A 27,132-nucleotide genomic window follows, 5' to 3' on the forward strand; every position below is an offset into this window, starting at 1 on the left:
TAGGTGATTTTCTTTCTTGGAGGGTCGTGAGTCTTTGGCACTCTCTTCTGAAAAAATGATGGAAGCATTGTCCTTGAATATTGTTAAGACACAGGTGGATAGATTCTTGTTAAGCAAGGTGTTGAAAGGTTATTGGGGTAGGTGGGAATACAGATTTGAGGTTACAAATAGATCACTCTTGTGGGAGGCAATGGTCTAGTGTTATTGTAAATAGACTATTAATTCAGACATCCTGGTATGCTCTGGGGACTGAGGTTTAAATTATGCCATAGTAAATGGTAAAATTTGAAATCAGCAAATATCTATTATACCATTACCTGTTTTTCAGCGCCAGCAGCAGCTCGAAGGGCAGGAGCTTGGACCAGGGGCCTGCCGAGAGCGGTGCGTCACTGATTTGAGCTTTTAAATTTGAAGTCAGAGAGCAGAGGTTTCTGGGAAAGGAGGGACTTCTTATTTTTTTTCCATCCAGCTATATAAGTCAGTGTTTTCTCAACCCAAGACCCTACCTTTATAGAGCCTCCCACCCAACCACCTCCTGTAACCTTAAAGACCAGGTACATATCCAGTAAGCATCTCTTCGTTTTTACTTTGTTATAAGGGGACTAGCAGGGATGGCAGTGCAGAGAGAGCAATGTTCCTCCTGCATCATGTTTGAGGTGAGGATGCCATTAGTATTCCACCCAAGTACATCTGCAGGAAGTGCACACAACTCTTGCTCCTCCAAGACCGTGTTAGGGAACTGGACTGGGAGCTGGATGAACTTCGGATCATTCGGGAGGCAGAGGCTGTGATAGATAAGAGTTATAGGGAAGTACTTACACCTAGGCATGAAGAAAGCTGGGTCAGGTCTCTGGCAAGAGCCTGTCCCTGTTGCACAGAAGGGAAGGAGGGAAAGGAGGAGAGTGTTAGTCACTGGGGACACGATAGTTAGAGGCTTAGATTGAAGGTTTGTAAGGAATGAACAAGACTCGCGGTTGTTGTGTTGCCTCCCAGGTGCCTGGATCCGTGATGTCTCGGATCGTATCTTTGGGGTCCTGAAGGGAGAGGGTGACCAGCCCTCAAGTCGTTGTCCATGTAGGTATCAATGACATAGGTAGAAAGAGGGATAAGGATGTAAGGTAGGATTTCAAGGAGCTAGGGTGGAAGCTGAGAGCTAGAACAAACAGAGTTGTTATCTCTGGTTTGTTACCCGTGCCATGTGATAGCGAGGCAAGGAATAGGGAAAGATATCAGCTGAACACATCGCTGCAAGGATGATGCAGGAGGGAGGGTTTCATGTTCTTGGATAATTGGGGCTCATTCTGGGGAAGGTGGGACTTGTACAAACAGGACAGTCTTCACTTGAACCAGAGGGGTACTAATATGGTTGGGTTTGCTGGTGCTATTCAGATGCTGAAATTTGCTGGTGCTATTCGGGTGGGTTTAAACTAGCTCAGCAGGGGGATGGGAACCAGAAGTGAAGTTGCAGTGCACAGGAGGATGAAAATAGGAAGGACAGGGACAGGATTTCAGGCTCACAGGAATGTGCTGGCAGACAGCAAACTGGTTTGAAGTGTGTCGACTTCAACGCCAGAAGTATCTGAAATAAGGTGGTTAGCTTTCAGCATGGATAGGTACCTCGGACTTCGATGTTGAGGCCATTTCGGAGACATGGATAGAGCGGGTGAGAAATGGATGTTGCAGGTTCCAGGGTTTAGATCTTTCATTAAGAACAGGCAAGGCGGTAAAAGAGGGGGAGGCATGGCTTTGTTAATCAGGGTTAGTATAACGGTGGCTGAAAGAACTTTTGATGAGGCCTCATCTAATGAGGTAGTGTGGGCTGAAGTTAGAAACAGGAGGAGAGGTCACACTGCTTGGAGTTTTTGATAGGCCTCAGCAGAGTTCCAGGGAGGTGGAAGAGAGGATTAGCAAAACAATTCTGGGTAGGAGTGAAAGGAACAGGGTGGTCATTATCGGGGACTTTAACTTCCCCAACATTGACTGGAAATGCAATACCTCTAGTACGCTGGATGGATCAGTTTTTGTCCAATGTGTATAGGAGGGTTTCCTGACACAGTATATCGAAGGGCTGACAAGAAGGGAGGCCACATTGGATCTGGTGCTTGATAACAACCCAGGCCAGTTGTTTGATTTAGTTGTAGGTGAGCACTTTGGAGAGAGTGACCATAATTCAGTTATGTTTAGTTTAGCGATGGAAAGAGATAGGTACATGCCACAGGACAAGAGTTATCGATGGGGCAAGGGCAATTATAATGCGATTAGGCAAGAATTAGGATGCATAGAATGGAGTAGCAAAATGCAGGGGATGCAGACAATGGAAATGTGGAGCTGGTTTAAGGAACAGATGTTGTGTGTCCTTGATAGGTATGTCCCTGTCAGGCAAGGAGGAAGTGATAAGGTAAGGGAACCGTGGTTTATAACAGAAATTGCATCTCTTGTTACGAAGAAAAAGGAGGCTTATGTGTTGATGAGGCTAGATGGTTCAGGTGAGGCGATGGAGTGTGACAGATCAGCTGGGAAGGATTTAAAGAAAGACTTAAGAAGAGCAAATAGAGGACATGAGCAGTCTTTAGCAAATAGAATAAAGGAGAACCCTAAAGCTTTCTATATGTATGTGAGGAATAAAAGTATGATTAGTGTAGGAATAGGGCCAGACAAAGACAGAAGTGGGAAGTTGAGTGTGGATCGTGTAGAGATCGGAGAGGTGCTAAATGAACATTCTTCATTGGTGTTTACTCAGGAAAAGGAGAATATTGTAGAGGAGATAAATGAGGTACGGGATATTAGACTAGAAAGGATCGAGGTTAGTTACGAAGAGGTGTTATCAATTCTAGAAGGAATGAAATTAGACAAGTCCCCTGGGCCAGATGGGATTTATCCGAGGATTCTCTAGGAAACTAGGGAGGAGATAGCAGAGCCTTTAGCTTTGATATTTGAGTTGTCATTGTCTATGGGTTTAGTACCTGAGGACTGGAGGATTGCAAATGTTGTGCCCTTGTTCAAAAAGGGCAGCAGAGATGACCCAGCAGAGATGACCAGTGGCTGTGATATTTGAGTTGTCATTGTCTGCAGGTTTGATACCGAGGACTGGAGGATTGGAAATGCTGTGCCCTTGTTCAAGAAGGGCAGTAAAGATGACCCAGGTAATTATAGACCATTGAGTTCTGTTGTAGGAAAGGTTTGGGAAGAGATTATAAGAGATAAGATTTATAATCATCGAGCAAACAACAATTTGATTTCAGATAGTCAACATGGTTTCGTCAAGGGCAGGTCATGTCTCACAAACCTCATTGAGTCTTTTGAGAAGGTGACTAAGCATGTAGATGAGGGTAAGGCAGTTGACATGGTATACATGGACTTCAGTAAAGCCTTTGATAAGGTTCCACATGGTAGGCTGTTGGAAAAAATGCAGAGGCATAGAATTGAGGGCGATTTAACCGTCTGGATTAGAAATTGGCTTTCTGAAAGAAGGCAGCAAGTGGTGGTTGATGGAAAATATTTAGCCTGGTGTCTGGTTACAAGTGGTGTGCCACAACGATCTGTTTAGGGACCACTGCTGTTTGTCATTTTATAAATGACTTAGACGCAGGCAAAGGTGAATGGATTAGTAAATTTGCAGATTTAAAGTCGGTGGAGTAGTGGACAGTTTGGAATAATGTGACAGGTTGCAGGGGTACTTGGATAAACTGTAGAATTGGGCTGAGAGGTGGCAAGTGGAGTTCAATGCAGCTAAATGTGAGGTGATGCACTTTGGGAAGAATGACAGGAAGGCAGAGTACTGGGTCAATGGAAAGATTCTTGGTAGTGTGGGTGTGCACAGGGATCTTGGAGTCCATGTACATAGATCCCTGAAAGTTGCCACCCAGATGCATGGTGCTGTTAGGAAGGCATACGATGTGTTAGATTTCATTGGTAGATGGATTGAGTTCCGCAGCCGCAATATCATGCTGCAAATATACAAAATGCTGGTGCGGCCACACTTGGAATATTGTGTACAGTTCTGGTCCCCATATTTCGGGAACGATGTGAAAACATTAGAAAAGGTGCAGAGGAAATTTACCAAGATGTTGCCTGGTTTGGAGGAAAGGTCTTATGAGGAAAAGTTGAGAGACTTGAACCTGTTCTCATTGGCAAGAAGAAGGCTAAGAGGGGATTTGATAGAGACATACAAGATGATCAGAGGATTAGATAGGGTAGACAGTGAATGTCTTTTTCCTAGGATGATGACATAAGCGTGTATGAGGGGGCATAACTACAAATTGAGGGGTGATAGATTTAAGACAGATGTCAGAGGCAGGTTCTTTACTCAGAGAGTGGTAAGGGCGGAAATGCCCTACCTGCTAATGTAATCAACTCAGCCACATCAGGGAGATTTAAACAATCCTAAGATAAGCACATGGAAGATTTTGGGATAGTGTAGGGCAGGGGTGGGGAACCTGCAACCTTAAGGTCACATGTGGCCTTCTAGGCCATTGTGTGTGGCCTTTTGAATGAATCCAAATTTGGCAGAACAAATGTTTTATTTTTTATTAATATGTTTTCTTTTTGTCCTTTATTATTTTAATCTTAAAATGAATATATTTAAAATACCAGAGAGTAAAAGAAAATTCAACGAAATAATCATCACAGACTGACCGCCACAATTAAAAAATTGGTAAGTCATAATTGCTATTTCGACACCTGCTATGCTCATGATTTCGTCATAATGCAACTCTAGTTAGATTTTTACAAAATAATGTGAATTTTGAAGAATATATAATTGAAGTTTCTTGGATGCAGCCTTATTAGATTACAACTAACATAATGCGACCTTCCAACATGAAAAGGTTCCCCACTCTCGTGTAGGGGAATGAGCTGAGAATAGTTCACAGGTTGGCACAACTTCGAGGGCTGACGGGCCTATATTGTTCTATGTTCTATGAATCCATTGTTGATTGTTGGAAAAGCCCATCTGGTTCATTACTATCCTTTAGGGAAGGAAACTGCCATCCTTATCTGGTCTGGCTTACATGTTACTCCAGACACACAACAATGCAATGGATACTTAATTACCCTCTGTGCAATTAGGGATGGGTAATAAATGTTGGCCTGGCCAATTGTACTCACATCCCCTGAATGAATAAAACAAAAGACATGAGCTAGCTGAATGACGGAGCAGCCTCAAGGGGCCCAACCGTCCACTCCTGATTCATATGTTTGTATATGAATTGCAGTGCTGGTGTGTTGCTAGGTTTGTTGATTTTCCTGATGATTGGCTGATTATGTCATACACCTTGTCACTGCTGCTGTTCAGCAGGGAAGTACTGACCATGTCCGACCAAGGCCATGCTCAGAAAATTCTAAACAAAGACTTTATCTAGTTTGGCAAAATGTATCTTTTCTCTTCAGTACATAAGTTCTATAATATCATAGCTTAGAATCACTTGACTCTTGGTGACAACTTGAATAGAAGACAAAGAAATTATATTCTGAATGTAAATACTTAATGTAAAATATTGGAATACCTGAATTTTACCTCCAGAACATAGAATAATACAACGCAGAACAGGCCCTTTGGACCTCGATGTTGCGCCAACCTGTGAACTAATCTAAGCCCATCCTCCTACACTATCCCATCATCATCCATGTGCTTATCTAAGGATTGTTTAAATCTCCCTAACATAGCTAAGCTAACTACGCTGGCAGGTAGGGCATTTCACACCCTTACCACTCTCTGAGTAAAGGACCTGCCTCTGACATCTGTCTCAAATCTATCACCCCTCAATTTGTAGTTATGCCCCCTCGTACAAGCTAACCTCATCATCCCAGGAAAAAGATTCTCACTGTCTACCCTATTTAATCCTCTGATCATCTTGTATGTCTCTATTAAATCCGCTCTTGGCCTTCTTCCTTCCAATGAGAACAGATCCAAGACTCTCAGCCTTTCCTCATAAGACCTTCCCTCTAGACCAGGCAACATCCTGGTAAATAACCTCTGCACCTTTTCCAATGCTTTCACATCCTTTCTGTAATGGGGTGACCAGAACTGTACACAATATTCCAAATGAGATTGCAGTAGCGTTTTGTACATTTGCAGCATGACATTACAGCTCCAGAACTCAATCCCTCTACCAATGAAACCTAACTCACCGTATGCCTTCGTAACAGCACTATCAACCTGGGCAGCAATTTTTCAGGGACCTATGTACATGGACCCCAAGATCTCTCTGCACATCCACACTACCAAGAATCTTTCCATTGACCCAGTATTCTGCCTTTCTGTTATTCTTCCCAAAGCGAACCACCTCACATTTATCTGCATTGAACCCAATTTGCCACCTCTCAGCCCAATTATCCAAGTTCCCCTGCAACCTGCAACATTCTTCCACACTGTCCACTACTCCACCAACTTTAGTGTCATCTGCAAGCTTAAACCATCTACTTATGCCTGCGTCTAAGTCATTTATGAAAATGACAAACAGCAGTGGTCCCAACCAGATCCTTGTGGCATACCACTAGTAACTGGACTCCAGTCTGAATATTTTCCATCAACCACTACTCGCTGCCTTCTTACAGAAAGCCAGTTTCTAATCCAAACTGCTAAATCTCCCGCAATCTCATGCCTCTGCATTTTTTCCATCAGCCCAACATGTGGAACATTATCAAAGGCTTTATTGAAGTCCATGTACACCACGTCAACTGCCTTACCCTCATCTACATGCTTGGTCACCTTCTCAAAAAACTCAATGGGGTTTGTGAGACACGATCTGTCCTTGACGAAATTAGGTTGACTATCTCCAATCAAATTGTTGATTGCTAGCTGTTTATAAATCCTATCTCTTATATTCCCTTCCAAAACTTTTCCTACAACAGACTGGTCTATAATTACCTGGGTCATCTGTATTGCCCTTCTTGAACAAGGGCACAAGATTTGCAATCTCCCAGTCCTCTGGTATTAAACCTTTAGACAATGACGACTCAAAGATCAAGGCCAAAGGCTCCAACACCCCCTCCCTAGCTTCCCAGAGAATCCTTGGATAAATCCCATCTGGCTCAGAAGACTTGTCTACTTTCACTCCTTTTAGAATTAATAACATCTGTTCGTAACTAACCTCAATCTTTTCTAGTCTAATATCTTGTATCTCATTGTTCTCGTCTGCAATATTCTCCTTTTCCTGAGTGTAAAAAAATAAGAAATATTTGTTTAGCACCTCTCCGATTTCTACAGGGTCCATGCACAACTTCCCAATTCTGTCTTTGACTGGCCCTATTCCTACTCAAGTTATCCTTTTATTCCTAACATACCTACAGAAAGCTTTAGGGTTCTCCTTTATTCTACCTGCTAAAGACTGTTCATGTCCTCTCCTTTCTCTTCTTAACTCTCTCTTTAAATCCTTCTTAGTTATTCTGTAGATCTCCATCGCTTCATTTGAACCATCTCATCTCATTGTCACATAAGCCTCCTTCTTCCGCTTAACAAGAGATGCAATTTCTGTAGTAAACCACGGTTCCCTTACCTTATCACTTCCTCCCTACCTGACAGGGACATACCTATCAAGGACATGCAATGTCTGTCCCTTTAGGCAGCTCCACATTTTGATTGTCCCCATCCCCTGCATTTTGCTACCCCATTCTATGCATCCTAAATCTTGCCTCATCACATTATAATTGAAAACCCTTGCCCTGTGGCATGTACCTATCCCTTTCCATCACTATGAGGTAACAATTCAAATTCCAGACTCCTATTCAATCTCCACTGAGTCGGTGAACTTCCTAGTTGTTGTTAGAAAAGGAAGAAAATGGATAAAGGAGAGAAAAGAACAGGAGGCTTTTCTAAATCAAAGGAAAAAAATTCTATTATTTTCATATACTATTTAATTTCATGAGTTGAAGTTACCATGAGCCCTTACCTCTCACATCATATTGTTTCTGAATGGTAACCTGTAGTTCTGCTATCATTCCATGCAGCAAACTGCATTCTGAAAAACATAAATATCCAAGGCAGTACTGGTTGAAGGATTTCCAATACCACATACAATACTGCTGAAGAGAAAAAAACAAATTGCTGTTGGCACAAGTGCAGTGTCGTTTAGGAGCTGAATATTTTGTTTGATTAGGGATCAAAGATTATATGCATGCTTGTTTAGGATATTCATACATTTAAAGCCCTTGAGCAGAAAAACATATTCCAAGTCGATACTTGTGAATTCACATAATTTAGGAAAAAGAGCATATCTTAGAATTTATAATAGTGCAGAAAACTAAAGAGATATACTTCTCCTTCTGAGTGGTAGTGATCATGGGTTTGAAAGTTGTTGTGGAAGGTGTCTTAATGAATCAACACAGTGCATTGTGTAGATGCTACACACACTTTCCACAGTCTAATTGTGGTGGAGTGAGTGAGTGTTTGAATGTGGTGCCAATCAAACAGGTTAATATTTCCTGGATGGTACTAGTTTCTTGAAAGTCATTTGAGCCAAGTGGACAGTATTCCAAGCCTCCTTTTACCTAGCTTTAGCACACAAGCTAATTTCCATCAAATCAATTTTGAGACCCACTACATTGAACTTAAGGTCCAATGTTTGTCCTAACCCCTGAACCCCATCATTACACTTAATGATGTCAATCTTGCTCTTCTATGCTCTCCCTGTGGAGGCCATGGTGCAGGACACTGCCAATATACCTCTTCCATGTCCTTCAATTCTGTTCCATGTAGCCCCTCCATACACTTGAGTTTCTCCCACTTCACTATTCTTGTTCCCATATCCACAAATTTCTCTGATTTCCAACCCCAGTTTCGACTCCCCCACCCCTTTTGGCAGTCATCTCCCCGAGTCCTACACAGGCCCTCCTTGCATCCATCAGCGCAAGCATTGGATTTCACCCCAGGATTTTACTGATTTCAGCAATCAGCCCTAAGCCATGGTTGACCTGATCTCTGATCATGATCTTTGTGGATTCCCAAATGACATTAACCAGTTTTCCTGATATTTGATGCTAGTCCTATTGAATGGAATGTTGCCTAACCCCAGATTGCATTTGGACAGACTCCCTGAACATGAGCATCTCAAGCTATAAGCTTGGGTTAAAAGGAGAGACTGGATAGGCTGGAACTTTTCTAACTGGAGCATAGGAGGTTGAGGGGTGACCTTATAGAGGTTTATAAAATCATGAAGGGCAGAGATAATCTTTTTTCCTAGATGGGGGTATATTTTTAGGTGAGAGGAGAAAGATTTAAAAGGGACATGAGAGGTAATCTTTTCACACAGGGTTTGTGTGTGAAATGAACTTCCATAGGATGTAGTGGGGTTACAATGGGTACGGTTACAATGTTTAAAAGGCAGTTAGATAAGTACATGAATTACACATGTTTGGAGAAATATGGGCCAAGCATGCTGTGTGACTCTATAACTCTTAACTCAATTGGACAAGCCTGATAAATATGTTGGCCATAACAGGACTTCAGAGGCTGGGAATATTACATTGAATAACTCACGTTCTAATTTCTCAAAGCCTATCCAATATCTACAAGGCACAAGTTAGGAATGTAATGGAATATTCCAGACTTGCCTGGATGAATTCTGCACCAACAACATTCAAGGAACTTGGCATCATCCAGAACAAAGTAGCTTGTTTAATTGACATCACATTAACAAACATGCATTGCTTCCACCTGAAGGATATTCAAGAAATTAATACCATCCAGGAAATATCAATCTGATTGATTGTCACTACTTTCAAACACTCACTTGCTCCACCACAAATGGACTGTGGAAGCAGTGTGTATCATCTACACAATGCACTGCGTTGATTCGTTAAGACATCTGAAAATGTGTTGCTGGAAAAGCGCAGCAGGTCAGGCAGCATCCAAGGAGCAGGAGAATCGACGTTTCGGGCATAAGCCCTTCTTCATTCCTGAAGAAGGGCTTATGCCCGAAACGTCGATTCTCCTGCTCCTTGGATGCTGCCTGACCTGTTGGCTTTTCCAGCAACACATTTTTCAGCTCTGATCTTCAGCATCTGCAGTCCTCACTTTCTCGTTAAGACACCTTCCATAGTAACTTTCAAACTCATGATCAATACCATTCAGAAGGAGAAGTGTAGACTATACCTCTTTAGTTTTCTGCACTATTGATTGTAGACTGAAATGGATATAAGACTAAAAGCAAGTATTTTGGAAGGAATTGATACACTTTTGAAAAGCATGTTACTGAAACCCAAACTCATTATACGTTTTATACATAATGCTGACCTTTTCAAGCAGTAGAGGAAGCTGTTTGTAGATACGTTATCACCGGACTGTGTGTACATAATAAGATTTGCACATAATAAGACACAGCAGGCCAGGCAGCATCCGATATTCTCACTGCCTTTTCACACTGAGCCTGGAGCCCTGGTGCCCTTATGGAAACAGGACACCTCTCCTCTTTTCCACTTACTTCACCAAAGTCTGTCATGCAGTGGGGGCCAGTATTCTTATATTCTTCGATATTTCTAGTAAATTTAGCTCAAATAGGATGTGCTCCAGACAGAATGGACCTCCTGGCTAACTTTAACGAGAGCATGCTAACTTTAATATTACCAGAAGTATCAATCCTGGGTCCCCCCAATTAAGAGTCTTTAAATTAACAGTGCATATAAAGCAAGCTGCACAAAAGTGCATGTATATCAAGAGGCAGACAAAAGAGACCTTGCTGCTTGCATTGTGTTGAACAGGCATGCATTAATCATATAGCCATTTGGAAGCTATTCAAATTGAGTCAATATTCTGTGATTTTTCTGTTCTGAACTTGTATTTCACATCTGTGACTATAGTTATTGGAGTCCTATATCTTTTGTAGTTCTGATGTCAGAGTTGCAAAGGTCTGCACAATGAATCTCTCATAAGCTGTTTCAGTTGGCTTTCTGAAAATGTCATGAAAGGAATTACTCAATTTCTTCAATAAATTGGGTAAGGAAAGGCTACAAACAAACAAAAGAAGCGCCAGTACAAATCTTATTACCTTCTTGCATACAGTTTTCCTTAGTCTGTGTTAATTTCACCAAACGATTTGCTTCCTCCAACTGAATCTCCAAGAGATTATTTCTCCCCTGAGTTTCAGCTATTTTCTAAGGAATGTAAAGAAATACTTAGAAGTAACAACAGCAATAAAACTGCTTCTGCTAATTATTAACAGCAGGTTGGTGATAACCTAACCTTTGATGAAAAAAATTAGCACGAAAATTTTCTCTGTTCTTTTGTAGGACATCGGTGTCTCTGGCAAGTACATCCTGAATGGCTGAGTGGCTAGCAAGCCTTTTCAGACAGCATTTAGAGTCAACCACATTGCTGTGTACCTGGAGTCATAGGTGACTTTGGACTTATGACCCACAGCATTAGCTTGGGCCTCTGGTCTGATGATGACATTACCACTCAACCACCATCTCCTCCTAATGTTATCTTTAAAGGCAGTGTGCAACCAGATGAGAAAATTATAAAATAATATCAGGGTGGTCAAACTGTTGTGAGAGGCAGATGTCACTGAAATAGAGAATAACAATAGGTAGGGTAATAAGGGAAGAAAGTAATAAAGTTTAAATCAGAGTTAAGCTCTGCATATGTGAATGCATGGAATGTAATTAATAAGATTAGGAAGTTCCAGGCACAGGCTGCTTTGTGGAATTATAATGTGTGATAATAATGTAGATCTGGTTTTGGCAAGGTCAAATCTAGGTTTTTGATATTCCTGTTAACAGGAAAAGTAGGGAATGGCAAAAAAGGAGTGGTGGCATGTTTGGTTAAGGACAGCACTACAACACCAAAGAAAGATGATATTGCAAAGGCTTCATGGACAGAATTGATTTTATCAGAGGAGATGGTCTGAGTACAGACAAGGTGAAACAAACAAATCCAAAGCTCCTTGGATGACAAAGAAAATAGAAATTTGAAGAAAAAATGTCAGGTGCTTCATAGTAAATGAAGTTGAAACCCTAGCTGAATACGGTAGGTTCAAAAGGGTGGTGCAAAAACAATAAGCAGAGAAGGATTATGAACAAAAGACTACCAGGAAACGACAAAAACAAACCCCAAAGTCTTCGATAAGGATGTAGGTAATGATGCCCAGAATGAGAAAGGAAGGAACAGAGTGTACAAACATAAAAATGTAAGTGGGATCAAGGAGTGAAATAATGGGATAAAGGCAAAATTAATGGCTTTTAAAAGCATGCAATGTCTGTTGTCACAAAATAAATGAATTAGTGGCATAAATAGAGGTTAATGGAAATTGCTGGAGAAACTTGGCAAGTGTGGCAGAATCTGAAGAAGGATCACTGAACTCAAAACGTTAAATCTGCCTTCTCTCCACAAATGCTGCCAGACCTGCTGAGTTTTTCTAGCAATTTCTGTTTTTATTTATGATTTTCAGCACAAACATTTCTTTTTTATTTGTTTAGCAATTAATGGTATGATCTTATAGACATTATAGAAATAAAATGCAAGATCAAAGCTGGGAATTAAATATGATTATGCAACTTTTGGAAAGGACAGGCAGCAAGGAAAGAGTAATGGGGTAGCTTTGTTTGCATGAAATGGACTAACTATAACCACAAGAACTAATTTGGGATTGGAAGGCAGAGAATCTATATGGGTAAAGGTAAGAAATAACTAGGGGAAGAAGTAACTGATGGAAGTAGTCGATAGGCCCCTTAACAGTAGCTATACTGTAGGACAGAAAAATAATCAGGAACCGATATATAGTAAAGGAAGTTGTTGTGGTTCTGCTCGCCGAGCTGGAAGTTTTTGCTGCAAACGTTTCGTTCCCTGGCTAGGGAACATCATCAGTGCTGTTGGAGCCTCGTGTGAAGCGCTGCTTTGATGTTTCTTCCGGTATTTATATTGGTTTGTTCTTGCCGCTTCCGGGTGTCAGTTTCAGCTGCAGTGATTTGCATGTGGGGTCCAGGTCGATGTGTCTGTTGATGGATGTTCTTGCCGTTTCCGGGTGTCAGTTTCAGCTGTAGTGGTTTGTATATGGTGTCCAGGTCAATGTGTCTGTTGATGGAGTTTGGGGATGAATGCCATGTTTCTAGGAATTCTCTGGCTGTTCTCTGTCTGGCTTGTCCTATGATAGTGGTGTTTTCCCAGTCAAATTCATGTTGCTGGTTGTCTGAGTGTATGGCTACTAGAGATAGCTGGTCATGTCGTTTTGTGGCTAGCTGATGTTCATGTATGCGGATTGTTAGCTGTCTTCCTGTTTGTCCTAGATAGTGTTTTGTGCAGTCCTTGCATGGTATTTTGTAAACTACGTTAGTTTGGCTCATGCTGGGTATTGGGTCCTTTGTTCTAGTGAGTTGTTGTCTGAGCGTGGATGTTGGCTTGTGTGCTGTTATGAGTCCTAAGGGTCGCAGTAGTCTGGCTGTCAGTTCTGAGACGCTCCTGACGTATGGTAGAGTGGCTAGTCCTTTTGGTTGTGGCATGTCCTCGTTCTTCGGTCTATCTCTTAGGCATCTGGTGATAAAGTTGCATGGGTATCCGTTTTTGGCGAATACCTTGTGTAGATGTTCCTCTTCCTCTTTTCGCAGTTCTGGTGTACTGCAGTGTGTTGTGGCCCTTTTGAATAGTGTCCTGATGCAGCTTCGTTTGTGTGTGTTGGGGTGGTTACTTTCATAGTTTAAGACTTGGTCTGTGTGTGTTGGTTTCCTGTGTACCCTTGTGGTGAATTCTCCGTTGGGTGTTCTCTCTACTAACACGTCTAGGAATGGGAGTTGGCTATCCTTTTCTTCTTCTCGTGTGAATCGGATTCCTATGAGTGTGGCGTTGATGATTCGGTGTGTTTTTTCTATATCTGTGTTTTTGATGATTACAAAGGTGTCATCAACATATCTGATCCAGAGTTTGGGTTGGATTTGTGGTATGGCTGTATGTTCTAACCTTTGCATAACTGCCTCTGCTATGAGTCCCGAGATTGGTGATCCCATGGATACAACCACAGGGATGCCAACACAGCAGACTTCCTAGCAGCACTAGAAAGCACACTCAGGAACAATGGACTGACAGAAGAGACACAACAAACAGTGAGACAAACGGTAGTACCCATGATGATAAGAAAACGACAAACACATAACCTCAACACCAAGGAGAGGGAAGCACTGAAAGCAGTGAAAAATGACAAAAACATAATCATACTACCGGCAGATAAAGGCAGAAGGACGGTCATCCTAGATAAATCAGACTACATCAGTAAAGCACAACAACTACTCGCAGACACCAACACCTACCAAATGAAGGATTCCGACCCCACACCACAACTCACCAATAGAATAAACAACACACTAAGGAATCTACAAAAAAACGGACAGATAACCAAAGCGGACCAGCAAAGAATGAAACCTGAAAGCAACAACACCCCCAGATTCTATGGACTACCCAAAGTACACAAACCAGACATCCCACTCAGACCCATAGTATCACTACCAGGGACACCAGCATACAAACTGGCCAAAGAACTACAACAAAAACTGAAACACCTAGTCAGCGGATCCAAACACTCCATACAATCAACACAGGAATTCCTGGACGTCATCAGGAATACACACATAGACAAAGAAGAAACCATGGTATCATTCGACGTGACGGCACTGTTCACATCAATTGACAAAACCCTAGCCAGAGAAACAATAGCCAACCTACTGGACATACATAACAGAACACAGGAGGCCGAACCTATCAACAAAGACGGCATACTTAAACTACTGGACCTGTGCCTCACCACACACTTTACATTCAACAATCAGATATACGAACAAATCAACGGAACACCCATGGGATCACCAATCTCGGGACTCATAGCAGAGGCAGTTATGCAAAGGTTAGAACATACAGCCATACCACAAATCCAACCCAAACTCTGGATCAGATATGTTGATGACACCTTTGTAATCATCAAAAACACAGATATAGAAAAAACACACCGAATCATCAACGCCACACTCACAGGAATCCGATTCACACGAGAAGAAGAAAAGGATAGCCAACTCCCATTCCTAGACGTGTTAGTAGAGAGAACACCCAACGGAGAATTCACCACAAGGGTACACAGGAAAACAACACACACAGACCAAGTCTTAAACTATGAAAGTAACCATCCCAACACACACAAACGAAGCTGCATCAGGACACTATTCAAAAGGGCCACAACACACTGCAGTACACCAGAACTGCGAAAAGAGGAAGAGGAACATCTATACAAGGTATTCGCCAAAAACGGATACCCACGCAACTTTATCACCAGATGCCTAAGAGATAGACCGAGGAACGAGGACATGCCACAACCAAAAGGACTAGCCACTCTACCATACGTCAGGAGCGTCTCAGAACTGACAGCCAGACTACTGCGACCCTTAGGACTCATAACAGCACATAAGCCAACATCCACGCTCAGACAACAACTCACTAGAACAAAGGACCCAATACCCAGCATGAGCCAAACTAACGTAGTTTACAAAATACCATGCAAGGACTGCACAAAACACTATCTAGGACAAACAGGAAGACAGCTAACAATCCGCATCCATGAACATCAGCTAGCCACAAAACGACATGACCAGCTATCTCTAGTAGCCATACACTCAGACAACCAGCAACATGAATTTGACTGGGAAAACACCACTATCATAGGACAAGCCAGACAGAGAACAGCCAGAGAATTCCTAGAAGCATGGCATTCATCCCCAAACTCCATCAACAGACACATTGACCTGGACACCATATACAAACCACTACAGCTGAAACTGACACCCGGAAATGGCAAGAACATCCATCAACAGACACATCGACCTGGACCCCACATGCAAATCACTGCAGTTGAAACTGACACCCGGAAGCGGCAAGAACAAACCAATATAAATACCGGAAGAAACATCAAAGCAGCGCTTCACACGAGGCTCCAACAGCACTGATGATGTTCCCTAGCCAGGGAACGAAACGTTTGCAGCAAAAACTTCCAGCTCGGCGAGCAGAACCACAACAACGGATACCCAAGCTACAAATCTTCAATCAGATTTTAAAGTAAAGGAAGTAAATTAATCATGGCAGATACTAATTTTCAGAACAATGCATTGTGGATCCAAACAGAAACAGAGCATTTTGGATCTGGTGATGTGAGATTTAGAAAAATGAGTGGAGACCTTATTTAAATATACAAGACTCTCAGAGGTCTTGGGAGGGTAGATATGGAGAAAGCGATTAGGCAAGAATTAGGAGGCATAGAATGGGATAGCAAAATTCAGGGGATGCAACAATCGAAATGTGGAGCTGGTTTAGGGAACAGATATTATGTGTCCTTGATAGGTATGTTCCTGTCAGACAGGGAGGAAGTGATAAGGTAAGGGAACCATGGTTTATAACAGAAATTGCATCTCTTGTTAAGAAGAAAGAGGCGTATGTGTTGATGAGACAAGGTAGTACAGATGAGGCAATGGAGAGTTACAAATCAGCTGGGAAGGATTTAAAAAGAGTTAAGAAGAACAAAGAGAGGACACAAGCAATCTTTAGCAAATAGAATAAAGGAAAACCCTAAAGCTGTCTATAGTTATGTGAGGAATAAAAGTATGATTAGTGTAGGAATAGGGCCAGTCAAAGACAGAAGTGGGGAGTTGAGTATGGACCCTGTAGAGATCGGAGAGGTGCTAAATGAACATTCCTCATCAGTGTTTACTCAGGAAAAGGAGAATATTGTAGAGGAGAAAAATGAGGTACGGGATATTAGACTAGAAAGGATTGAGGTTAGTTACGCATAAGTGTTATGAACTCTAGAAGAAATTAAAATAGACAAGTCCCCTGGGCTGGATGGGATTTATTCAAGGATTCTCTGGGAAGCTAGGGAGGAGATAACAGAGCCTTTAGCTTTGATATTTGAGTTGTCATTGTCTATGGGTTTAGCACCTGAGGACTGGAGGATTGGAAATGCTGTGTAAGATTTATAATCACCTTGCAATTTGATTTCAGATAGTCAACATGGTTTTGTCAAGGGCAGGTCATGTCTCACAAACCTCATTGAGATTTTTGAGAAGGTGACCAAGCATGTAGATGAAGGTAGGGCAGCTGACGTGGTATACTTGGACTTCAGAAAAGCCTTTGATAAGGTTCCACGTGGTAGGCTGATGGAGAAAATGCAGAGGCATGGAATTGAGGGTGATTATTAGAGACTTGGGTTTTTTCTCATTGGAAAGAAGAAGGCTGGGGGGGGGAGGGGGGGAGGGATTTGATATAGACATACAAGATGATCAGAGAATTAGATAGGGTAGACAGAGAAAGACTTTTTCCTAGGATGATGACATTAGCTTGTACGAGAGGGCATAACTACAAATTGAGGGGTGATAGATTTAAGGCTGATGTCAGAGGCAAGTTCTTTATACAGAAAGTGGTAAGGGTGTGGAATGCCCTACCTGCTAAGGTAGTCAACTCAGCCACATTAGGGAGATTTAAATAATCCTTAGATAAACTCATGGATGATTTTGGGATAGTGTAGGGGGAAGAGCTGAGAAAAGTCCACTGGTCGGCACAACATCGCGGGCCGAAGGGCCTGTTCTGTGCTGTATTGTTCCATGTTCTATGAGAAGGTGATTCCGCTGTTGGGAGAATCCAGGACCAGAGGACATATCTCGGAGTCTGTGATTGCCCATTTAAGACAGAGATCGAAAGGATTTCTTTTCTCTCAGAGGGTAGACAATCAGTGAAATTCTCTACTTTAGATGGCTGTTGAAGGTGGGTGTTATGACATGGGGTAAACCCTCCTTCTTAATTTAAACCAGCAACACAGAAAATATTTACCCCATGCAGTAATCTGTGAAAATTCAAGAGGCCTAGAAGTATTTAAGGTAAAAATTAAAAACTTTATTTCTTAAGGTATAACAGAGAAGAATTAACTAACAACTTTTTACAACTCCTTCCTTGAACCTATCTTTTACCTTCCCCTTCTATAATACTCATCTGATAAAACATCTGATTAGGATTTATCAAAATTCAACTTTTCAAAACCAGCCAGATGTTGAATCTTTTCATTATGTCTTCCTCTGTCTTCTTTTCTTGTTCTTAGAGATTTCTGTTTCACAGGTCACTTATCGATAAAGGTACCTTTAAGAAAGCTACTCACTGGACAGTCTGTAAATGCTTGGGGCTTGGCAGTTCTCTTCCTAACTGTTCAGTTTTCCCTGATCTTATAGCTCCAAAGCTTCGGATTGTCAATAAACTAAATTCAAACTTGATTGGAGTTTGGTATTTTTCAGGATATAATTTAAACTGATTGGCCTAATTCGAATTTGTTTTTGTTAGACCAAATGTTACATTACATCTTGTTCAGAACACTTGGTGCTGTGTTAGGTAGCTCTGTTAGCTTTTAACTCTCTTAAAGGTAGGTACACCCACATCTTCATAACATGGGCCATTAAGTATTTTCAAGGTTGAGATAGATTTTTAGTTAATAAGAGAATCAATGGATATGGGAAAAAGGCAGGAAAGTGAAATTGTGGATTAGCACAGAAAGTTTGCATTAAGTAGTTTGACTTCAGTGGAGGGGAAACTTCTAGAAACAATTATTTGGAGTAGAAATAATAGTCACATGGAAAATATGGTTGATCTAGAAGAGTCAGTATCAACCAGCTTGCCAGAGCATTTTTGAATAGGTAACAGAAAGGATTGCCAAGGGGAAAATTGTTGAAAAAACTCAGCAAGTCTGGCAGCAGCTGAAGAAGGATCCCTGAACCTAAAATGTTAATCCTGTTTTTCCAAATGCAGATTAATTCTGCCCCTCAGAATTACTTTCAATATTCCCCATCACTGAGGTGAGAGTGACTGTTGTGTAGCTTCCTGGTTTATCACTTGCTCCCTTCTTGAATAACAGTACCTCCATATCGGCTGTCCTCCAGTCCTCTGATACCTCTCCTGTAGTCAGAGAGGAATGGAATCTTATTACCAGGCACTTCTGCTGTTTCTTTGCTTGCCTCACTCAACAGCCTGGGATACTTTTTACATATATATTCATTCATGAATGAGGGCATCGCTGGCCAGGCCTGCTTTTATTGCCTATACCGATTAGTCAGAGGGCAGTTAAGGGTCAACCACATTGCTGTGGGTCTGGAGTCAAATGTTGGCCAGGCCAAGTTAGGCTGGTAGTTTCCTTCACATTAATGAACCAGATGGGTTTTTTCAACAATTAACAATGGCTTCATTGTCATCATTAAACTATTCTAGTTTTTTCTTATAAATTGAATTCAAATTCCACCATCTGGTGCAGTCATGAAGCATCAGGACAAATACATGAATAGGAAGGGAATAGAGGGATATGGATCCTGTAAGTGAAGACAGTTTTAGTATGGCAGGGTAAAACGTGTTGGCGAGGCTTGGAAAGTCAAAGGGCCTGTTCCTGCGCTGTATTATTCTTTGCCCTCAACCAGGTCTCAGAGATAGCAATTATATCATTCCCCCATGTTTTAATTTATACCCTCAACTCGTCTGCCTTGCACCTCAGACTCCTTGCATTAAAATAAATATCAGACAAAACCTCTTGTGCCTTAACAGGCCTATAATTCTTAGAGTCTTAGAGTTATAGAGATGTACAGCATGGAAACAGACCCTTCAGTCCAACTTGTCCATGCTGACCAGATATCCCAACCCAATCTAGTCCCATCTGCCAACACATGGCCCATATCCCTCCAGACCTTTCCTATTCATATATCCATCCAGTTGCCTTTTAAATGTTGCAATTGAACTAGCCTCTACCACTTCCTCTGGTAGTCCATTCCATACACGTGCCACCCTCTGCATAAAAAAGTTGCCCCTTCTGTCTGATCATCTTCCCCGCTGAACCTTCTCTTTGCATCCCACCCCGCACTAAGTTAATTTAAATACTGCTCAACAGCACTAACAAAACTCCCCACAAGGATGCTGATCTTATTCCAGTTTAGGTGCAACCCAACTCCCTGTACCGGATTCACTACCACCACAAATGGTCCTAATGTATCAGGATTCTAAAGCCTTTCCTCTTGTACCATTTCTCCAGCTGTGCATTCATTGCGAATAACTTCCTATTTCTATACTCACTAGTGCAACGACTTGAAGTAATCCAGAGATTACTACCTTATTGGTGCTGTTCATTCATTTATTTACTCGTTCCCTAAATCTGCTTGCAGGATATTATCCCTTTTTCTACCTAAGTCATTGGTACCAACATGTACCATAGTCTCTGTTTGCTCTCCCCGTTTGGAATGCCCTGTAGCCATTCGGTGACATCCCTGATCGTGGCACTAAAGAGGTAATATACCATCCTGAAGTCTCTTTGTAGCTGCTTGTTCCCCTTACAATTGAATCCACCACTACGATAGCCCTACTGTTATCCTTCCACCTCTCAAATGCTGCAGACCTATCCATGCTGTCATGAAGTTGGCTGCCACTGCTTTCCCTGCACAGTCAGCACTTTCAACAGTATCTAAAGTGGTATAATCTGGTAGAAAGAAGGATGGCCACAGGGGACTCCTACACCACTTGCCATCTTCTTCACTGCCTGGATGTCACCCATGCCTTTTCTGTCAGTTCAGTCATTACCTGCAGTGTGAGCACAGTGAACCCACCAGTATTTCCAACTCCGAAATGCAGTTTGCCAGAAGCTGCAGATGGCACAGCTCCTGCACACTTAATCACCAGGGTGACTCAAGTTTTCATGAATTACCACATCTGAAAATGTGTTGCTGGTTAAAGCACAGCAGGTTAGGCAGCATCTCAGGAATAGTGAATTCGACGTTTCGAGCATAAGCCCTTCATCAGGAATGAGAGAGAGTAGCCAAGCAGGCTAAGATAAAAGGTAGTGAGGAGGGACTTGGGGGAGGGGCGATGGAGGTGGGATAGGTGGAAGGAGGTCAAGGTGAGGGTGATAGGCTGGAGTGGGGTGGGGGCGGAGAGGTCAGTAAGGAGATTGCAGGTTAGGAGGGCGGTGCTGAGTTGAGGGAACCAACTGAGACAAGGTGGGGGGAGGGGAAATGAGGAAACTGGAGAAATCTGAATTCATGTAAAAAATGAGGTCTGCAGATGCTGGAGATCACAGCTGCAAATGTGTTGCTGGTCAAAGCACAGCAGGCCAGGCAGCATCTCAGGAAAAAATCTGAATTCATACCTTGTGGTTGGAGGGTTCCCAGGCGGAAGATGAGGCGCTCCTCCTCCAGCCGTCGTGTTGTTATGTTCTGCCGGTGGAGGAGTCCAAGGACCTGCATGTCCTCAGTGGAGTGGGAGGGAGAGTTAAAGTGTTGAGCCACGGGGTGGTTGGGTTGGTTGGTCCGGGCGGCCCAGAGGTGTTCTCTGAAGCGTTCCGCAAGTAAGCGGCCTGTCTCCCCAATATAGAGGAGGCCACATCGGGTGCAGCAGATGCAATAGATGATGTGTGTGGAGGTACAGGTGAACTTGTGGCGGATATGGAAGGATCCCTTGGGGCCTTGGAGGGAAGTGAGTGTGGAGGTGTGGGCGCAAGTTTTACATTTCCTGCGGTTGCAGGGGAAGGTGCCGGGGGTGGAGGTTGGGTTGGTGGGGGGTGTGGATCTGACGAGGGAGTCACGAAGGGAGTGGTCCTTGCGGAACGCTGATAGGGGAGGGGAGGGAAATATATCCTTGCGGAACGCTGATAGGGGAGGGGAGGGAAATATATCCTTGCGGAACGCTGATAGGGGAGGGGAGGACAGATCCACACATAAAGTACATAACAAGTGCAAAACATGCAAATCATATTGCAATAAAAGAATGATGATTAATAGACAGTGTTCCAGCAGCAATTTGAAATTATCCAAAGAATTTCAGATGGAAAAGAGCCCAACCATAGAGTTAAGGAGCCTGATGGCTTGAGGGAAGAAACTGTTGCAAAAGTCTGGCCGTGAGAGACCGAATGCTCTGGCATTTTCTGCCAGGTGGCAGGAAGGAGAAGATTTTGAGTGAGGGATGTGTGTTACAGATGATACAAAGATAGGTGGAGGGACAGGTAGTCTTGAGGAAGTGGGGAGACCGCAGAAGGGTGGACAAAGAAGTGGCAGGTGGAATACAAAGTGTGAAAGTATGAGGTTATGCACTTTGATAGGAAAAACAGAGGTGCAGACTATTTTCTAAATGGGGAAAAGTTTTGGAAATCTGCAGCAAAAATGGACTTAGGAGTCCTAGTTCAGGATTCTCTTCAGGTTAACATGCAGTTTCAGTTGGCAGTGAGCAGAGCAAATGTAATATTAACATGCATTTCGAGAGGGTTAGAATACAAGGTTAAAAATCACATAACACCAGGTTATAATCCAACAGGTTTAGAAGCAATGCTCCAAAAGCATGTACTTTCAAATAAACCTGTTGGACTATAACCTGGTGCTGTGTGATTTTTAACTTTGTCCACCCCAGTCTAACACCAGCACCTCCACATCACAGAATACAGGAGCTGGGATATACTGCTGGGCTCTGTAAGGGTCTGGTCACACTGTATTTTGAATATTGTAAGCAGTTTTAGGCCCCATATCTAAGGACGGATGTGCTGGCCTTGGACGGGGTCCAGGGGAGGTTGATAAGAATGATCATTGGATGAAGGGCTTATCAAATGATGAGCAGTTGAAGATTCCGGGTCTGTACTCAATGGAGTTTATAAGGATGAGGGGAATCGGATTGAAACTTACAGAATACTGAGAGACCTGGACAGAGTGATGTAGAGAAGATGTTCCCAGTAGTAGGCATCTCAAAGTGAAGGGATGACTGAACTGAAATGAGGAGAAATTTCTTCAGCAAGAGGGTAGTAAATCTGTTGAACTCATTGCTTCAGAAGATTGTGTCATTGAGTGTATTTAAGACAGAAATAGATAGATTCTTAATTAGTAAGGGGATCAAAGATTATGGGGAGAAGGCAGTAGAATAGGTTTGAGAAACACATCAGTCATGGTTGAACAGTGGAGCAGACTCGATAAGCCAAATGACCTAATTCTGTTCCTACATCTGATGGTCTTAGAGCACAGGAGGAGCATATCATGGGTGTGAATTCTTACCCTACTTTGCCCATATCAGTGATTATACTGACACTGACTTACATTTATTCCGGTTGTTCCTCAGTTAATTCCTTCTTCCAAAAGAAATGCGGTTTTTAAAAATCATGAACCAATCAACACAGCACTTTCCTGTGATGCCACTATTTGATTTGTTTATCCAAACAGCTGCTAAATTAGAACTGCTATTTTCTCTGCTCAGTTGAAATTGAAGAACAGAACATTGCAAACTATAAAAGCAAAAAGTATTTCTCTCCTCTGCACAAAATTCCCACAATGTTCCAAATTCCTAGCAACACACACTCATTCAGGCTGTACCTCACTCACGGTGCATTTTCAACAGCTTTTCTCTTAAAAAGTGCAGCTGAAGTGAGCAGGGATGACACACAGAGGTAAACACAATGACTGCAGATGCTGGAAACCAGATTCTGGATTAGTGGTGCTGGAAGAGTACAGCAGTTCAGGTAGCATCCAAGGAGTAGCGAAATCGACGTTTCGGGCAAAAGCCCTTCATCAGGAATAAAGGCAGTGAGCCTGAAGTTGGAGAGATAAGCTAGAGGAGGGTGGGGGTGGGGAGAAAGTAGCATAGAGTACAATGGGTGAGTGGGGGAGGATATAAAGGTGATAGGAGAAAGTGAGGTCTGTGGATGCTGGAGATCAGAGCTGAAAATATGTTGCTGGAAAAGCGCAGGTCAGGCAGCATCCAAGGAGCAGGAGATTCGACGTTTCGGGCATAAGCCATTCCTGAAGAAGGGCTTATGCCCGAAACGTCGAATCTCCTGCTACTTGGATGCTGCCTGACCTGCTGCGCTTTTCCAGCAACACATTTTCAGCTCAGATGAAGGTGATAGGTCAGGGAGGAGAGGATCCGACCCGCATCCATGAACACCAACTAGCCACGAAACGACACGACCAGCTATCCTTAGTAGCCACACAAGCAACATGAATTCGACTGGGACAACACTACTATTATAGGGCAAGCCAAACAGAGAACAGCCAGGGAATTCCTAGAGGCATGGCACTCATCCACAGGTTCTATCAACAAACACATCCATGTGGACGTAATATACCGGCCACTGCAGCGGACAGCAAGAACTGACAACCGGAAGCGGCAGAGACAAACCACTATAAATGCCGAAGGAAACATGACAGAAGCGCTTCACAGGAGGCTCCCAAGCACTGAGGATGACACCTAGAAAGGGGACGAAACATTTGCAACACAAACTCCCAGCTCGGCGAACAGAACCACAACATCTTGCCATAGTAACTGCTCCTTTCCCTCTCCATGGCTATGGTAAGTGTGAGGCAGTTATGGCCACTGCCACTGAAGTGTCTCCCACCGCGAGATCTGTCACCGTCTTGGCTCATTGCCGAGCACCAAATCTAAAATGGCCTCTCCCCTTGTCGATCTGTCTACATACTTAGTAAGGAAATCCTCCTGAACACATCTGACAAAATGGCTCCATCCAAACCATCTGCACTAAGGAGATTCTAGTCAATATTGGAAAGTTGAAGTCACTCATAACAACAACCCTGCTTCATCTGCATTTTCCAAAATCTGCCAGCCTATGAGATTTTCAATCTCCCTACTGCTATTAGGGGTCCTGCAGAAAATGCCTAATGAGGTGGCTGCTCCCTTGCAGTTCCTAACTTCAATCCATATTGACTCAGCAAACAAACCTTCCTCAGCAACCTTCATTTCTGTGGCTGTGATGCACTCTCTAATTAGCAATGCTACACCCCCTCCTCTCTAACCCCCCACCCCCCACTTCTGTTCTTTTTAAATGTTCTAAACCCTGGAACATCTCGCAGTCATTCCTGCCCCTATGAAACCCACATCTTCTATGGGCACTACATGATAGTCCCAAGTACTGATCCATGCTCTAAGTTCAACACTCTTATTTCTGACACTCATTGTGTTAAAGCAGACACTTTAACCAATCACTTTGTTTCATCACATGTAAAACCTCCCTGATAGACAGTAGACAATATACAATAGGTGCAGGAGGAGGCCATTCTGCCCTTCGAGCCTGCACCACCATTCATTATGATCATGGTTGATCATCCTCAATCAGTACCATGTTCCTGCCTTATCCCCATAACCTTGATTCCACTATCCTTGAGAGCTCTATCCAACTCTCTCTTAAATGAATACAGAGACTGGGCCTCCACTGCCCTCTGGGGCAGAGCATTCCACACACCCACCACTAACTGGGTGAAGAAGTTTCTCCTCATCTCTGTCCTAAATGGTCTACCCCGTATTTTTAAGCTGTGTCCTCTGGTTCGGGACTCACCCATCAGCGGAAACGTGCTTCCTGCTCCAGAGTGTCCAATCCTTTAATAATCGTATATGTCTCAATCAGATCCCCTCTCAGTCTTCTAAACTCAAGGATATACAAGCCCAGTCGCTCCAATCGTTCAACATAAGATAGTCCCGCCATTCCAGGAACTAACCTCGTGAACCTATGCTGCACTCCCTCAATAGCCAGAACGTCTTTCCTCAAATTTGGAGACCAGAACTGCACACAATATTCCAGGTGTGGTCTCACCAGGGCCCTGTACAGCTGCAGAAGAACCTCTTTGCTTCTATACTCAATCCCTTGTGTTATGAAGGCCAGCATGCTATTAGCTTTCTTCACTATCTGCTGTACCTACATGTTTGCCTTCATTGACTGGTGTACAAGAACACCCAGATCTCTTTGTACTGCCCCTTTACCTAACTTGATTCCATTTAGGTTGTAATCTGCCTTCCTGTTTTTGCCACCAAAGTGGATAACCATACAGTTATCGACATTAAACTGCATCTGCCATGCATCTGTCCACTCACCTAACCTGTCCAGGTCACCCTGTAATCTCCTAACATCCTCCTCACATTTCACCCTGCCACCCAGCTTTGTATCATCAGCAAATTTGCTAATGTTACTATTAATTCAAACTTCTATATCATTAATATATATTGTAAAAAGCTGCGGTCCCAGCACTGACCCCTGCGGTACCCCACTGGTCACCGCCTGCCATTCTGAAAGGGAGCCGTTTATCACTACTCTTTGTTTCCTGTCAGCCATCAATTTTCAATCCAAGTCAGTACTTTGCCCCCAATACCATGCACCCTAATTTTGCTCACTAACCTCCTATGTGGGACTTTATCAAAGGCTTTCTGAAGTCCAGGTCCACTACATCCACTGGATCTCCCTTGTCCATCTTCACAGTTACATCCACAAAAAATTCCAGAAGATTAGTCAAGCATGATTGCCCCTTCATTAATCCATGCTGACTCTGACCTATCCTGTTACTGCTATCCAGATGTGTCGTAATTTCATCCTTTATAATTGACTTCAGCATCTTTCCCACCACTGAGTTCAGACTAACTGGTCTATAATTTCCTGCTTTCTCTCTCGCTCCTTTCTTAAAAACTGGTACAACATTAGCCACCCTCCAATTCGCAGGAACTGATCCCGAATCTATCGAACTCTGGAAAATAATCACTAACGCATCCACGATTTCTAGAGTCACCTCCTTCAGTACCCTGAGATGTAGACCATCAGGCCCCGGAGACTTATCAACCTTCAGACCTAACAGTCTCTCCAACACCAATTCCTGGCAAATATAAATTCCCTTCAGTTCAGGTCTTTCAGCCACTGTTACCTCTAGGAGATTGCTTGTGTCTTCCCCAGTGAACACAGATCTGAAGTACCAATTGAACTCTTCTGCCATTTCTTTGTTCCCCATAATATATTCCCCTGTTTCTGTCTTCAAGGGCCCAATTTTAGTCTTAACCATTTTTTTCCCTTTCACATACCTAAGAAAGCTTTTACTATCCTCCTCTATATTTTTGGCCAGTTTATCTTCGTAACTCATTTCTTTCTCTGCATATGTCCTTCTTAGTAATCCTCTGTTGTTCTTTAAAAGCTTCCCAATCCTCTGATTTCCCACTCATCTTTGCTATGTTATACTTTTTCTCTTTTGACTTTATATGTTTCTTAACTTCCCTTGTCAGCCACGGCCACCCCTTCCTCCTCCTAGGATCTTTCTTCCTTTTTGGAATGAACTGATCCTGCATCTTCTGCATTATACACAGAAATATCTGCCATTGTTCCTCCATTGTCATCCCTGCTAAGGTATTGCACCATT

The 27,132-nt window shown here is 42.8% G+C and overlaps 1 protein-coding gene across 1 annotated transcript in view; it reads right to left on the reverse strand.

The window, feature by feature from the left end:
* The window catches only part of LOC132829799 (coiled-coil domain-containing protein 152-like), an 84,180-nt gene extending 65,317 nt beyond the window's left edge, over positions 1-18,863 (reverse strand). Inside the window, exons 1-3 of the mRNA XM_060847166.1 lie at positions 18,858-18,863; positions 10,983-11,088; positions 7,890-7,958 (exon numbers count right to left, since the gene is read on the reverse strand). Coding sequence (XP_060703149.1) covers positions 7,890-7,958; positions 10,983-11,088; positions 18,858-18,863 — 181 coding nt within the window. The remainder of the gene's footprint in view (positions 1-7,889; positions 7,959-10,982; positions 11,089-18,857) is intronic.
* Between the last annotated feature and the right edge of the window lie 8,269 nt (positions 18,864-27,132).

Source organism: Hemiscyllium ocellatum, chromosome 2 (assembly GCF_020745735.1).
Source record: "Hemiscyllium ocellatum isolate sHemOce1 chromosome 2, sHemOce1.pat.X.cur, whole genome shotgun sequence".
NCBI classification, from domain to species: domain Eukaryota; kingdom Metazoa; phylum Chordata; class Chondrichthyes; order Orectolobiformes; family Hemiscylliidae; genus Hemiscyllium; species Hemiscyllium ocellatum.